The 17,163-nt window shown below is 37.8% G+C and overlaps 1 protein-coding gene across 3 annotated transcripts; it reads left to right on the forward strand.

The window, feature by feature from the left end:
- Positions 1-137: 137 nt before the first annotated feature.
- On the forward strand, positions 138-14,047 carry LOC121864394 (intraflagellar transport protein 22 homolog). 3 transcript variants are annotated; one of them, XM_042363421.1, is made up of 5 exons: positions 138-280; positions 1,631-1,903; positions 5,299-5,471; positions 8,330-8,526; positions 13,148-14,047. In XM_042363421.1, the coding sequence occupies exons 2-5, from the start codon at positions 1,862-1,864 to the stop codon at positions 13,294-13,296; spliced, it is 561 nt and encodes a 186-aa protein (XP_042219355.1). In that variant the 5' UTR covers positions 138-280; positions 1,631-1,861; the 3' UTR covers positions 13,297-14,047. The 3 variants fall into 3 exon arrangements, with proteins under 3 accessions (XP_042219355.1, XP_042219363.1, XP_042219368.1); XM_042363429.1 differs by having other exon boundaries at positions 153-280; positions 1,743-1,903; XM_042363434.1 differs by lacking the exon at positions 138-280 and adding an exon at positions 310-329.
- The last annotated feature ends 3,116 nt before the right edge of the window (positions 14,048-17,163 follow it).

Below are 17,163 nucleotides of genomic sequence, written 5' to 3' on the forward strand. Positions count from 1 at the left end.
AACATTATTATTTTATTTTATCTTCTTTTCATTTTATTTCAACAACCATGATCACTTAAATAAGATGAAAAGAAAAATATGTTTATTATTTTATTTTATATATCATTTCTCTGTATCTATTAGCTTCAAATAAACTTAATTAACTTAATGGCACTGAAGAAACTGCTCCCTGACCTTCACTCTGCATTCCACTCTAGTAAACATCAATTATGTGAAGGAACAACCCTTAACTTAAACAACCATACATATTGAATATAAATGAACCTTATACTGAAACAAGGTCTGTATTAATGTATATAATAAGTTTATGATGTGTGCAGAGGTCTGGTGTGAGTAATATTTGGTTTAATTATTGTTTCGGCCAATATGCCCTAGTGGTTTAGAAATTGGTTTATCCCGTGTATTTTGGTGTGATTTAATCGAATTTGACCTTTATTACCGAGGAAAAGCACCCGTTTTAGAGTTATGCCCCCCCCCCCCCGAAAAAAAAAATTGGAAAACTTTAAAATTAATTACTGAGGTTATTATTCTATGGCCCCTGGTTAAAATGGGGTTAGAAATACTCCAAATAAGATCTAAAGGTTGGGGATGGTTAAGACAGTGGGCCGTGTAGTGTTCCCCCTAACCTAACCTAACCTGTATTATTTTACTTTAGGACATAGCTCCCCCGAAAGTTATAAACTACTGAAACATTTAGATCTCCCTATTCTGAGCACATTGAACCCCATTTATATTAGGCGGAAATGGATAATAGCAACACAATCAAATTTAATTGATTTTACATACTTTTCAGTCTTCATAACAAAAATGGAGGAAACTGTAGTGGGCTTATTGGCCCATACTGGGCAGTCCCATTTACACCCAACCCCTATTGCTCATATATCCACCCAACCTATGTTTGAAGCTATCCAGCGTATTCGAGTTAATAATGATATTTGGTAACTTGTTCCACTCGTCAACAACTCTATTTCCAAACCAATGTTTACCTGATACAGGTGCTCCTTGTATTAAGAACGTTCAACTTACAAACTTTCAGAGATACAGACATCATCACTGAGGGTGGTTCCCTGCCAGAACAGGTGTTTGATGTGGATGACACTGGATTATTTTGAAGATAATTCCAGATAGAACAAACATTACTTAAGAGGAGAAGAGTGGGCCAGGTTTTAAGGCTGTATTAAAGGGTATAGCTGTACTAAATATCCATACTTTTCCTTTTTTACAATATGTTTGGTATCTACAAGAGTAAAGTTGGACTTACAAACAAGCCTCAGGAACGTAACTCGTTCGTAAGTAGAGGAGCACCTGTTTTTATCTGGGTTTGAGAGATGAAAATCAGGTGCAATTTCTGGAACTTCCGAGAACAATTTTCCGTTACCCAGAAAATTCCGGGGATGAGGGATTTTTCCGGCTGTGAGAGAGTCGTCTCGTTACCCGGAAATCTCTCATTCCCGGAAGTGCTCTGCACCAATTGTTCCAGCTAACGGGGATATCACTGTATTTTTCTTTGTGTAAACTAATTTAAATATGCTTTGTCACTAATGCATCTCATCTGTCTTTCTTTTGAATTAAAAGCAGAGAGTAATAATTTAGTTGGTATTTTATTAAATAATTTTTTACTGATCCTCAGTTTGAGTGTAGACCAGGGCTGAATAACTCCACCCACTCCAGGATCTGTGCAGTACAGTAGTTGGGTATGTGGTTGGACCCTGCAGTAATTATTCTGATTATCACATCCAAAGAACCTGAAGTGTCAAGATCTCTACCACAAGATCAACAAGTGAACAAGAGCACAGAAATCTGAAACAGAGATCTGTTCAAAACAAAGGAGGAGGAATCTCTGGACTTATTTTACAAAACAATGAACAATAAGGTGAAATTACTTATGGTGGGGCCACCAGAGGTGAGTACAGTTTAGGTACTGTAGAAATTAAAATTGAAGGATTGGTAGATATAGTTCATGTACATTATTAACATAGGTCACAATTGTACTTTTTGCATAATTTTTGTTAAGGTCATGTATTCAGGTATTGGTAATAACAGTACCGTATTGTAGTGCAGTGAAGGTACAGTATATGTATAATTATTCAAAGGTATGGCGGATTGTTTGAATGCTTTTTGATATGTGAATTTTATGGTCAGATTTATTTTTAACCTTTTAATGATTTCTGGGTCAAAGTATAATACAGTACTGTAATTATCTTTCTTTACAAGCATGGATATTCCAGCTGTAGTATTTTAGTGTAGCTACTGTATTAATATTATTCTGTAATAAAGTATGAAGGTGCTTGAGTATTATATACATAATGACCTACTGTACAGTCGCTCAAAAAAGTATGTATCTGAAAAATATTGTTCATGACAATATGACACATCTGACGTATGTTTTGGGGAAATGGTAGAGGACCAGGCGTAAAGGTGGTAGACCTGCATGCCACAATGGTTGCCATGTAATATATAGGACGTTTCCTGCCGTTTGTCATTAACGTGTTTCATATAAATATAATCAATATGGCTATATTAACAGGGAATGACAGTCTAAAAAGACATTATCCATGTTAGACACATACAGTTAACAATACGTGCGTGGTAATGCTTAAATGTTCCTCTGCGCAACAACAACTAAATGCGTATGTTGACTGTATCCATACATAGCATTTGGTATGTAAACATGTACAGTGTTAGATATCCAAGTATGTTATATTAATAGGTAAGGTAAACAGTAGTGGCATCTCATGTTTATTGAAATATTATTTGGTGTAACCACCACCCTCGACCAGAACACATTGTTTGGGTTCATAGTAACATGGTAACTCTATCCTGTCGTTGATACTGTGTTTCACATAGGGCATCAAACATGCTATGTATGGTGATTATACTGTTCATACAGGTATGACTATAATGCCATGTTTACAGTTTACATGTTGATGGATACTTGTAATTATAAAGATAAACTACCCTGGTTATAAGCAGTTGCGGCACCTACGCCAACTAACGCTTACCAACCCTACCGAGACAACAGTGCCCAGACAACAGGGGTTGTGTTGTTCGTTTTGACATCCATCGGACCCCAACTTTTCAGATACTTTTTTGAGCGACTGTACATAACTATGAGTCTCCAGAAGATATGTATAAAATATGCCTTCGACAATATTATAGATACGGGAAATATACACTAGTAAAGCAGTAAATGTGTTGTAATGTGTTGTAATGTGATTTTTACAATACAGTCAACCCTCGCTTTACGCGGTCCCACATTACGCGTTTCCACGTTTACGTGGTACCCTACCGAAACCGGAATGCTCACTTTCCGCGGTGCGTGTACCCCTTTACGCAGAGAGCGGCGCGAGCAGGATGCGCACAAGGTCGCCCAGTCATCAAAACATTACCGAGTTCTTCACCCGCCACAGCCGACCCAAGTCAGTGATAGTGATAACGCTAGTGAGGATATGGACTTTGAGGAGTTTGACAAAGAGGCCCTGCAAGCCTCTGTGGTGGATAGTGATACAATTGATACAGGTGAGGGCCAATAATCTGCCCTCTGCCTCGGAACCAACCCCCCATCCCCGTGTGCCCCGCCATCTTTTCTACTAATGTAAGTGTTAAAAAACCTAATATTATTGATATTTCTCTTAATTATTAATTGTGTGTGCATACCATCATAAAATTAAGAAGTTATTTTTACTACAACGTAGGTATTGTGTCTGAAAAAGTGGAGTTTGGGGGTCGGCCCGGTCTCTATTTCAATTAATCCCATATGTTATGTTGTTCACTTTACGCGTTTCTCACTTTACGCGGGCCGCCGTGAGTTGAATTAACCGCGTAAAGTGAGGGTTCACTGTATGCTGCACTTGATGCTGTAGTAGTTAATAAAATGGGGAAAAGTGATCAAATTTATATAAAACCGAACAACCGCACAAACCCCCAGCTGTAATACAAGAACAAATGAGAGTTGAGAGTCGGGAAATTCATTGGGCAGTGGGCCCCTCCAACGATTGTGTTGCCTTTATGTACAAAATGCTACAATAATAGATAGATAGATAGATACAAGATATTTTATTGACCACAAATTATGAATACAGAGTTTACACTAAAATTTTAGATAAAATGGTCCAAATGCAAATGCTTTAAAACACCAAACATTCATAAAAGTTCACTGATTCAACCAGTGACACAATAAACAGAGGAAAACCACTAGTAAATAAAGTAAAAAATAACTACAAGTAAAATAAACTAAAACATACAAAATAGTTTTGGGTAATGGTATGTGAACGATGTTTTTAGATCTTTACAGAGATGAATCTTGAGTAACTTCTTTAATTACAGGTGACCATTTGTGACCTTTTTCACAAATGGAGTGTAAGAAGTACAGTAGTAGTATTGGACTATCTAATGAGCAAAAACCTCTTGTTTTTTCCCCATTAAAAAGCCATAATTTGGGGCAAAATTAATAATTTGTTCTCAAATGTACTAAGTTAATTACTAAAATTTGCAATTCTATTACAAACTATGGGATGTTCATACTCAAATTAATTGCTATCTTGCAAGAATTCCAGCAATGCAAGTTATATTCTGCGAAGTCAAGTCAAGTCAAGTCACTTCTCAGTAAGTTGAAAAGTTCACACTGGTTACAACATTAATCCAAGATTAAAGTTAACCCAAACAACTGCAACCATTCACTTGTGTCTCCCAGACAACCGCAACAACAAAAGCCGAGCTTTGAAATATGACAACCATGACATCACTAGTATACACTGTATGTATGAACATTTTAGATCATATTTTAGTCATATTTGAATGTCTTATCATTCCGTGCAGCATTTGACATGCACTAGTGATGAAATCCCAATAAATAAAAGCCTGCTACATCTGTTGATTCACTCTCAGTAGACTCGACAATACAGTATATTAAAATTCAAAATGAAATTCAGTTTGTAAATAGAATTTAAGATGGGGAGCTACAATCATATGATCACAGCCTAAATGTCCACAGGGATCTAGAGTACATCCAAATGTTACAGTAAAATATTCATGATTTGGTGAGACGGCGTGCAGGCTTCACCCACCTACCACAAACGGCAATATTTGAGCACTGTCGTATTATTAATTCCCTAATTAGTTTGCTGTAAAATGGCACATTTTGGTACACAAGGTTAGAAAATACTGAACTTTAGACCAACCAAGACCAAAATAAATACACTACAGCATATTCTTTTGTCAGAATTGTGTTATTTGGAGAGGATATGCATTATGTAACTGTAACTACTTGTTACCTCTAACTGGTCATCTTTATTACAGTGTGGCAAGACAGCTTTAACCAATTTTCTTAGCGAGGCTGGGGAGGTGGGAGGTGAGGAGTACCGACCCACTAAAGGTTGTCGCATCGTTGAGTTTGAAGTCCCGAATGTAACTGTGAGCAGTATGACAACCAAGGCAGAAGTTGAGCTTTGGGACGTGAGTGGAGATAGGAGGCGAGTAACCAGTGAATGTGTTGTAGATTGAGTGAATGTTAAAAAAAAAAAACTTAACATCAGATTATGATAAGGCAAGATATAGTAATCCTTCACCAACCATGGTTTTAAGTACAGTATCCAATCCATGTTTTATGTTTTACCAACCACTGTACTTTATCCAGTTTTCTTTCCGGGGCTACCACAAGTGGAAATGTTTACCTGACCAGGTCTATGAAGTGACTTGTTTTGTTCACTCCATCCTATATGTTCCTCAAACATCAATTTATCATCAAATACTAATAGCCAGGTCCTCCTCATTGTCTAACATCTTTAAGCTGTCACTGGTCATGGTACCAGACCCCTCATGCTCACCCAAAACAATTAGCATCTATATAGCAGGCACCCAACTCTTCAGAGCTAAGCAGTAACCGTTTGTTTTCAGTATTTTATAATAGTTTTGTTTTTGTAATAGTAACACGGCTGCCGATAACACTCGTCAAAGTCTAACTAAGTTGCCTGTTCCTTCACAAAACAATATCTGCATACCTGCATTTTACATTTTATTAAATTTGAGTAAAATGCGTGTAAAATAGCATAATATAAATTAAACATTATAAGGGGTATTTACCTTCATTGAGGACAATGGTTGATGAGGATGACACTAGCCCTTATCTTAGCCTCACTTTTCTTAATTATCTGAATCTAGGATTCATTTACCCCCATGGCGGGTCCCACTGACGTAGCTGCTACGCTCTCATCACGTGCTAGTCTATCGATCACTTCAACTTTCTTTTCTAGAGTCATTACGTTCCTTGTCCTCTTCACATTCTTCTCACCTTTATCAGTAACACTCAGTGCATGCTTAGGGGCCATAACTAAGGGCAAAATTAATGTTATTACAGTAGAAAATATGTAATAAATATCCAGTACACGGAGCAGTAAAATACGTCTGCACTGTACGAGATCACAACACTGAGAGAGCGTGGCACGAGCAGTGGTGGGAGGCTGCGCAGATGAATACATTAGAACACGGAGGGAAAATAATGCTGGTTAAATCGCGGATACTCAAAACTCAATGCCACGGTTGGCGAGGGACTGCTGTACAGTAATTAAAATTTTATAATTTTCTGTTTTGCTGTTCAACTACTACTGGTTTAAAGAAATCGCTTATCTTCTCTACTTCTTACAAGGAGAAGACATATTGTACACTTTTTTATATGTATGTATTATATGTAATACAAAGCAATAATATTCCACAGAATCTTAAACACTGTCAGCTCCATCTTGAGCAAGGAGGAGTAGCACACTTGACCCAAGCCTCACTCTGTTACATACAGTCCATGCATTTTCTATTAATGTCTCAGCTTGGTCCTCCTGCTGTTGCAACACATGTTACCTAAGCAACATTAAATACATGCATTTAGCCAATTTATATTTTATAGGTAATTCAAATGGGATAGAGTCCAGAGAATGCTGAATTAGTGAGGTTTGAGTGTATAAATATATCATCTCCAATGTGTGAGATCTCTTGTCATTCCTCTGGCATTTTTAACCAATTTAAACATTAACAAATTAGTTTCTGATTCGGTCATCTCTTACTTTGTCTGTCTTCTACATTCCACATTAACTATCAGAACTCTTCATAAACTTGCCATTTGTTGCTAATTCCATATGTTTATAAGTGGTCCTCTGCATATGTGTGATTCTTACATCTCACTTAACCTTATTTTAGTACCTGAATACACCTCACTTCATTGTCATCAGACCACATCTAGCCTCTCCAGAGCTTTTCTATACACCTCATTTAGTGGTCTAGTAACTTACTAACACAAAATAACTTATCTTTGCCTTGTTTAACACTTTCTCATCATATGGCTATCACACACACTCATTTGCCATAGGCCAATTAGCCAGACTGCCTCCCCACTCCCTTGTTCCATCAGTGTACACTAATTTACTTTTGGCTCCTGGTTGTCATCTAGCCCTGTTACTGAAGTTTGCACAAGATATTTGTGGAGAGGTTGTTTTATACTTAATATGAATGTTTTGTTAACTTTTAAAAGCAGTTATTTTAGTAAAAACATCGTATTTTGGTGGGAGAGAGTTGTATTTCTCTTATTTACAGTTTGACACATTTTTGTGCTTAACCTGTTAGATTTTTAGGGGCCATTATGCCATCTTGGTATACTGTACCTGCACAGTATTGCATTGGACTAGTTATTTTTTAACTACAAATATTTCTAGCAACTTATAAATAGTTCTTCAAAAATCTCTCATAACCTAGGATGCTACATATGTTATCAGTCTCTATTGCCATCACACTGTATCTGACTTAGCAATTCTATGGAAACTTACAGATTCTTATTCATAAAGAAGGGTTGGAATAAGCATTCCTTCAGGTTGGCTTCTCTCGTTTTACTCTTCTGAAATTTTTTTCTGTTCAAGATTCACATGGCATCTCTTACATTTCTTTTTCTAAAAGGTAATTCTAGGAACAGTTGATGTTGAAAGATTAAAGAATGAGTCACTGATGTGCAGAAGCTAAATGTCAAAGCATCATTAATGGTCTTTTTCCCAAATGACTCTCTTGTAGCTGAAGATTTAAGAGGGGAAAATTTGGCCTTAAGTCTCATGTACAGTATTCTGAAAATTTTCCAGAATATTAAAATATAGATATGACTTTTTTTACTTTGAATATATAAACTGTACAAATGTACAAATGTAGATACATGTACTGTACAGTAATTACATTTTCATCTCAATGGAGGAGATTTGTTGAAGATATTGTGCTCTTTGCTGCGCTTGTAGTATGTAATTAAGGAATAAGTGATCGATACAGTATATTGTTCTGTATATAATATGATTACTTTGTACAGATATGAAAATTGTTGGCCAGCTATTCAGAGAGGCTGCAATGGTGCTATTTTTGTCTATAGTCCTGGCAGAGAAGATCATTCTCGTTACCTTGACACCTTGTACACCCATTTTGTGGAGCAGCAAGGCCTCCGTGAGACTCAGTGTGTAGTGTTTTGCCATTACAAGCCAGGCTTCAAAGGCAAAGGAGCTAAACTCTGTAAGTATATACAGGACTGTTAATGATTGTTGATGCACTTGCACACAGACCAGTGTATAATTCACATCAAATAAATTTAAATATGCACCAAATTTATCAATACACGAGGTCTCACATAACCGACCAAGTATCCAAGAACATAAGGTAACCAAAAGTTATGTAAAGTGTTTAGCTAAAAGCAACTTCCACTTCAAGACAGAAGTATACCTGTGGGACCATAACCATTAACACCCTTTTACCCTCACCCTGCTAATAGTTCCCACTCCTCTGTTCTCCTGGGACTACCAAGACTGCTTATGAGCAGGTACAGTCAGAACATAATTACATTTACCCCTTCAGTGTCAAGCAATATAACAAATCATAAACAATTTCATACAAAGCTCTTGAATTTGGCTTCACATAGGTAACCCTGCTTTCCTTATAAGGAAATGTAGCGACTGAAGAATAACTACTGTATTATGAATTTATATAATGTAATATACTTAATGGATGCCTTTACATTTTTTAAACTACGTAGTTGTTTTTCTCATGTAACTGTTGTTGAGTCGGCTGCTTGATATGGCTGAGCTTGGTTAGAGATTTGAGCCGAGACAGCTTCGTTCAGTCAACCAGCATATATACTCGTGGTGGCCTCGGAACAGGCACTCACCCATGCTCCGTGCTTGAGCACAGTTCTCCTTGCCACACCAATAAACTGGCAAACATTAGCCTGAGTTTCCTGGACCAAACACTTCAGAAATATATAGAACTACCAGTCTCTTGTAATGAAGCAATTTATTTTTTTGTGTACCTGTACTGTAATCCTAAAATGGTCGAGTTTATTGTAAATCAAAGAATACAAATCGAATGTAAACAATAATAGCATATCCATTTTTGCTAACTTTTTAAAAGTGGAATTTGCCTTATTTGAGGTTGAATTCGTTATATATTTCAAAATATGATTTGAACATCTAAAACACAAGAAGGGAAATGATGTTGCAATCACGCTTACCGACCCTATCGAGATGGCAGGAGAGATAGTGTTCATTTTGAAATCCACCCCACCCACGGGTAAAAGTAATTTATGGTTTGACTGGACTTGCAAATTTTAAATCTGTTGCATGTCACATGTGTCTACCATGGCCTATATATGTACTATATCCCTATTTGCATAACATATACAGTAATCTCCCTGTTAGCTGGAATAATTGGTGCAGAGTGTTTCTGGGTTTGAGAGGTTTCCGGGTATTCAGACAAATTCTTTAATCCCTTGAAAAAATCACCCATCTATGGAATTTTTCCAGGTATTGGTGAATGTGTTTGCATTTAAACTATGCATCTGGCATGGAGCACCATTGCTATGGAGGCTTAACTGCAATCGCACAGCCTAAGAGCAGTATTTATTTAAGCAAACAGTACTGTACTGTACTGTATACATTCAGTACGGTAACTTTCACTTTTATCCTTTTTGCCACTGATCGGTTTGTTAGCCGCTTGGGAGGTCAGTCACGTCTTTGTTCTGTGCTGTTGGCAAGTATGGACATGCATTGGCTCCTCATTGTATCTGAACCTGATCCATTGTTGGTCAAATCTGGTCTTGAAAGAACTCACACTCGGTGCTGCACAATGGCACCTAGTCTGAGTTCTTCCCTATCCAAATGGGAGTTAAACAAGGGTGTGTACTGGCACCAACTCACTTTTGCATTTTCTTGACTGCCTTACTATTTTTTTTTTTAAGGGGATTAGCCCACCCGGGCACAGGTCACTGACCCACATCGGGGCCTGGGAGCGATAATAATAATAATAATAATAATAATAATAATAATAATTATTTATAGTAAATAAAATTTATAATAAAAAATGCAAAATTAAAAATATAATAATAATAATAATAATAATAATAATAATAATAATAATAATAATAAAAAGAACCATAAAGAAATAAAAAAATAAAAAAAAAGATCAAAAGTGAGAAACAATATATGTACAGGTTGAAAATCCTTGGGGCCAGAGGCATTTCGGTTTTCAGAATGGTTAGGTTTTTTTTTTTTTTTAATGTGTATTAGCCCACCCAGGAATAGATCACTGACCCACATTGGGGCCTGGGGGTCAAAAATATAATAAAAATTATAATAATAATAATAATTCTCACTTTTGATCTTTTTTTCATTCTTGTATTTCTTTACTGTATTATTATTATTTTATTATTACAGTATTATTGTTATTATTAATTGTATTATTATATTTTATTATTATTATTATTATTATTATTATTATTGTAATCATTATTATTTTATTTTGGTGTATTTTTATTAAAAAATTTATTTACTATGAATAATTATTATTATTACTATTACATTTTTGCCCCCCAGGCCCCTATGTGGGTCAGTGACCTGTGCCTGGGTGGGCTAATAATCCCTGTAAAAAAAAAAAAAAAAATGCCCCACAAAAAAACTTTCGGTTTTTAGAGCTTTTCGGTTTTAGGAATTTCGGATAAAGGGTTGTCAACCTGTATGTTGTGTTGTCAAAGTAAGAGAAACAATTGAGACCCTTCAATTGTGTGTAAATGAGGCAGAAAGTCAGATCAGCAACCTGGGACTTGGTCACAATTTTTTGTGATGCCAAATGGCAGCAGGGTCTACCATTAGACAACACAATATGCCTCCAATATCTTCCCAGGTGGTAGTACCTCCCTGTTTGATAGCTGCCTACTACCTACTTGTGCCAGTGCCAATTTAGCCAGTGAGGTGGACATCGAGTACTGGATAAAGGTCTTTTCAACATAAGACAACTCCAGGCAAGAACAAAGGTGTTGGCAGCTTCCATTACTGAACTTCAGTATGCAAACGACCTCACTCTTGTTGCTCACACTGAGCGCAACCTACAGGAGATCCTGAACACCTACACAGAGGCGTATGCACACTTCGGTCTTGAGGCGAATGTATGTAAGACTCAGATTCTCTTTTAACCTGCCCCTGGTTCAGACACACCTCCCCCACCCATGCAGCTTAACGGTACTACCCTCTCCAATGTTACCCACTTTCGGTATCTCGGCTCCCACCAGTCCACCACCGCATCGATGAAGAGATTCAGTATCGGATCAGATGTGCATCTCAAGCCTTTGGCAGACTCCGAAACCGTGTCTTCAGCTGTAGGTAGCTGAAATTAACTGCTATATGGCAGCGAGTCATGGAACACATACAGGAGGCACCTCAAGGCACTTGAAAACTTTCACCTACGTAGTCTACGTCCCATCCTCCGAGTTCGCTGGGAAGACAAGAGAACAAATGCCAGTATTCTTGCTGACACCAACTGTAGGAGCATCGAGGCTATCATTAAACATGAATAACTACACTGGTCTGGCCATATTACTCACATGAACAACAGTAGACTGCCAAAGCAGTAATTTTACAGTCACCTAATGAATAGTAAACGTAACGCTGGCGGGCAACTGAAAAGGTATAAGGAAAGTCTTGAGACAAACCTGAAGAAGTGCCAAATCGATCCCCTCACCTGGGAGACGATTACTCCACATTGTAGCGCTTGGAGGAGCACCACACGAGAAGGTGTCAATACTTTTGAGTTAGCCTGACTGCAAACCGAGGCAGAAAAACGCTGCCACCGCCCCTCCCGCAACATCTGTGAACAACTCTGCCGGTCCCATATCGGCATCTTTAGTCAGTTCAAAACTCACCAATGAAGGTGACAACCTTAATAACTCATATCATTGTATCATAGCTGGATGATCATCATACTCAATTCTGAGTGACAGCAAAGTAGTAAGCAGTAGTAGGTGTTGCTAGTCAGTGGTTATCGTGTGTACATATGCGCCCTCACTTGCCATTCCCTTTTCACATTACTGCTTGGCCTTAATTATTAATGTCCTTCTCAACTGATTGGTGAATGTTGTTTTGATAAAATAAAAATACACGCAGTAAATTCTATTTTAACAAAATTATACAGTATGCAAAATAAATTTCTTACCTTATCCTATGATGACTACGACTGAGTGATGCCTGGCTATGTTCTTGGTGGGCGGGTCTGGCGGGACGGTGTGGTCCATACTGCGCCGCTCCACAACAATAACAAATGACCCTAATGATTGGTAAGAGAGTTTTTCAAAATTTTTAATAATTTTTTTCCCAAGATTCGTGACACATGACATTAGTAGCCAATCGTAGGTCACAAACACTAAGTCTACCCACCCTTGCGCTCGGCACATATTAATCACTCAGAAATTCATTTGAATACCCAGAATGGGGAGATTTTTCTTGGAATTTCTTGGAATGCAAAAAATTTATTTTCTGTGTAATGGAAAGTTCCAGGGATCGAAGATTCTGGCTAACGGTGAGATTACTGTACGTATAAAAAAAAAAAAGATTTGACAAAAACATTCTAATTCCTCTTTTCACAATTTTATGAAAAAGTGAAATACCTGTTGATCATATTTTGGTAAACATGACACTAGTCAATTCATAAGTCAAGTTAATGTTTTTTTGAAGTGCTACTATGAGCAGATACTGTACTGTAGATACAAACAGGCTGTAATGAAGTGTAGCATAAAATAATTGCTCATAAAACTAGTGTAAGTTACGCAGTTATTTTGTCATTGTACATTTTAACCAAATGTTATTTCTTTCAGCAAGTTCTTTCAATCAAATTCCAAAGCTAGACACTCAGCTGGAAGAGGAAAGTGGAAGTGTCCGGAGGGATTTCAATAATTTTGTTTCTTCTGTCTTGGGTCACATGTCAGCAGTAGCTGAAATGCAGGAAAATTCCATTCTCATGTAAATTTACTTTAAATCCATGAATGTTTGCACTTTGTAAAGGATTACTTCCATTTTATTTGACTTTGTACAGAATACAATTTATACTCCATAGCACTGCCCAAAAGTTGCTGTAAAAAAAAAATTTGATTATAGTATCTGTACCAGTAACAGCTTAGTCTTGTAAGGGACCATAAAAAAATTGGTACACTAACCACATTCCCAGTCCATAGGAAACTGTAAACCCAGCTGCTGAGTGATGTCGGTTGCTTTATATTGAAGGTCCTCAATGTGCTGGCCCTTTGTACCAAGGGAGTTTTATCCTTCATGAAGAAGGGGAAGATTACTCAACTGATGTTAATGTAAATTTAGTAAAGGAATACCTCGCTATTTGCAACACCGCTTATCCTCAATTGATATTTTAACACTCCTTTTGGCATATCATATTTTTGTCAAAAATGTAAGAGAAATATACTTGTCAACAATGGGTACTATACCTTGTGAGCATCTACACACCTTGTAATTGTATTTTTATCTTTCCACAAACTATTTTAATCCAACTACAAAGCAGAGGGTTGTTCACTTTATCAGTGATTTAAAAAACTATGATCATGAGTTGTATATTCTTTCCATTGTGTGATATATTGTGAATCACTATTTACCTTAAAAATGAGGTACTATATCTTTTAATTCAGTCCTCCATAATCTGTGCAGTGTACTTTCTAGTCAGTATGTGATACAAATGCTGTCCACAATAATAAAGGTGATATTGTCTTTGTGTTCCTTTTCTTTCCATGTTTTGAATGGCATTTTTGTGGTCTTAACTTTTGTCTCATGAATGAAAATACAGTATATGTGAAATAAACTTATATCTGTAAAGGCAAATGCAAGTCTCCAGTACTGTACAAAAGATTTATAAAGAACATGACAAGAGTACCATACAGTACAGCGCATATAATGAATTCCCTTGAAGCAGATCTCCTTTAACTTGAAATATGAATAAACTAGACTTAATCTGGTCAACCAATCAATCAGAGTACCATACTGTCCTTATATCTGAGGGTTGGCATCCACAGTTTTCCAATCTAAATGATCTTGGTCTTTTTTTTTTTTACCAATCTTACAAGGTTTTGTATTTCTCTGGGGACCCAGTTTTTAATTTCATTCATCCATCCAAGTCTTGGCCTTCCACTAGCCCTCCTATGTTAATCTTTGCCCTTAAATATTTGTTATTATCCTCCTCATCCTTAATTTTATGACCAAAGTGCCCCATTTTCCTTTTTCTATACCTTTAAAGCATTTCTCTTGAAGTTTTTGTTAAAATTAGTACTTCCTCATATATTATCCTGTCAGCATAACTTATTCTTAACATTTGCCTATAACACCAAATTTCAAAGGCCTTCAACCTCTTTCTAGGGTCAGCTGAATGTGTCCACACTTCTGACCCTTACATCCATCTGAGTTTCCGAATCACAAATTTTTAACTAACATTTAATCGGTTTTCAGAATGCATTAACTTTCCGATTTAATTTCAATATAAATAAGTAGTTCCTCTCTCACAAGATTACCACACACATACACGCACACACACGTACCTCCTGGTCGTAAGATGAAGCAATGTTTAAGTTGTTATGGTCAATCTCTTGTGTATTTTCTCCTCTCTGGTAACACGCCTTGGGACCACAGCCAGACAGACACTCCGACGCCGTTGTCTCCACTTAGGTGGGTCACCATATATATGCAGTCACTATAAAACCACTTGGACAGGTCACCACACAACGGCACTATAGGATCACTTGGACAGGTCACCACACAACGTCACTATTGAATCACTTGGACAGGTCACCACACAACGTCACTATAGAATCACTTGGACAGGTCACCACACAACGTCACTATAGAATCACTTGGACAGGTCACCACACAACGTCACTATAGAATCACTTGGACAGGTAATCACACAACGTCACTATAGGATCACTTGGACAGGTAACCACACAACGGCACTATAGGATCACTTGGACAGGTCACCACACAACGGCACTATAGAATCACTTGGACAGGTCACCACACAACGTCACTATAGAATCACATGGACAGGTAATCACACAACGTCACTATAGAATCACTTGGACAGGTCACCACACAACGTCACTATAGAATCACTTGGACAGGTCACCACACAACGTCACTATAGAATCACTTGGACAGGTCACCACACAACGTCACTATAGAATCACTTGGACAGGTCACAACACAACGTCACTATAGAATCACTTAGACAGGTCACCACACAACGTCACTATAGGATCACTTGGACAGGTCACCACAAAACGGCACTATAGAATCACTTGGACAGGTCACCACACAACGTCACTATAGAATCACTTGGACAGGTCACCACACAACGTCACTATAGAATCACTTGAACAGGTCACCACACAACGTCACTATAGAATCACTTGGACAGGTCACCACACAACGGCACTATAGAATCACTTGGACAGGTCACCACACAACGTCACTATAGAATCACTTGGACAGGTCACCACACAACGTCACTAGAGAATCACTTGGACAGGTAACCACACAACGGCACTATAGAATCACTTGGACAGGTCACCACACAACGTCACTATAGGATCACTTGGACAGGTCACCACACAACGGCACTATAGGATCACTTGGACAGGTCACCACACAACGGCACTATAGAATCACTTGGTCAGGTCACCACACAACGTCACTATAGAATCACTTGGACAGGTCACCACACAACGTCACTATAGAATCACTTGGACAGGTAACCACACAACGGCACTATAGAATCACTTGGACAGGTCACCTACACAACATCACTATAGAATCGATTGGACAGGTCACTGCACACAACGTCACCATAGGAATCACTTAGACAGGTCACCACACAACGTCACTATAGAATCACTTGGACAGGTCACCACACAACGTCACTATAGAATCACTTGGACAGGTCACCACACAACGTCACTATAGAATCACTTGGACAGGTCACCACACAACGGCACTATAGAATCACTTGGAGAGGTCACCACACACACCTCCTGTCACCCCCACAGACCTCGGGGTACTGACCGTTGACACTCACTCTACCTGCCTGTAACAAACTACCCAACCACCTCGTTAATGATCGTTTGCAGCGATAAAGACAATTACGATAATACACGTTTTACTGTTATATTTATTTACTATTATTCTTTAATATTCTGGTTTAGTTTCGTGTTTTTTTTTAGTATTTAGTGAATTAGTGAATTATATGAAGGTTAGTCCTATTTTATTTCACCTGAAGATTAAACCTTCTAACGCTACATCTGGGGATTAGATTAGGTTAGGTTGGATTAAATAAGGTTAGATTAGAGTATATTAGGTTGGATTAAGTTAGGTTAGGTTAGGGTGGCTAATCTTAAGGTGCAATAACTTGAGGGGTGTTGATCTTCAGGTGATACAAATTAATCAACACAGGTAAATGACTTGAAATAATCATTGTTTTTCTCTATCTCAATTGCGTTTCGTTTATCATCTGTCCGCTGTCTGTTGCGGTCACCCGTTGTATGTCTGTGGCGTTTGTCTGTTACGTTTGTTTGATGACTGGGTCCTACGTCCATACATTGTCTGTGGGTTTTGTCTGTCTGTTGTCTGTGTTCCTTTAGTCCATCCGTTGCCAATACGTTCCTTTGGTCTGTTGTCTGTGGGTTTTGTCTGTCTGTTGTCTGTGTTCCTTTAGTCCATCCGTTGCCAATACGTTCCTTTGGTCTGTTGTCTGTGGGTTTTGTCTGTCTGTTGTCTGTGTTCCTTTAGTCCATCCGTTGCCAATACGTTCCTTTGGACTGTTGTCTGTGGGTTTTGTCTGTCT

Source organism: Homarus americanus, unplaced genomic scaffold, assembly GCF_018991925.1.
Source record: "Homarus americanus isolate GMGI-L3 unplaced genomic scaffold, GMGI_Hamer_2.0 scaffold59578, whole genome shotgun sequence".
Lineage (NCBI taxonomy): Eukaryota > Metazoa > Arthropoda > Malacostraca > Decapoda > Nephropidae > Homarus > Homarus americanus.

Excerpts from the sequence above, each read along its gene's own strand:
- LOC121864394 (XM_042363421.1), top strand. The coding sequence starts at position 1,862 with ATGAACAATAAGGTGAAATTACTTATGGTGGGGCCACCAGAG. Across the intron at positions 1,904-5,298 it reads TTATGGTGGGGCCACCAGAG|TGTGGCAAGACAGCTTTAAC; the intron begins GTGAGTACAGTT and ends TCTTTATTACAG. Across the intron at positions 8,527-13,147 it reads AGGCAAAGGAGCTAAACTCT|CAAGTTCTTTCAATCAAATT; the intron begins GTAAGTATATAC and ends TATTTCTTTCAG.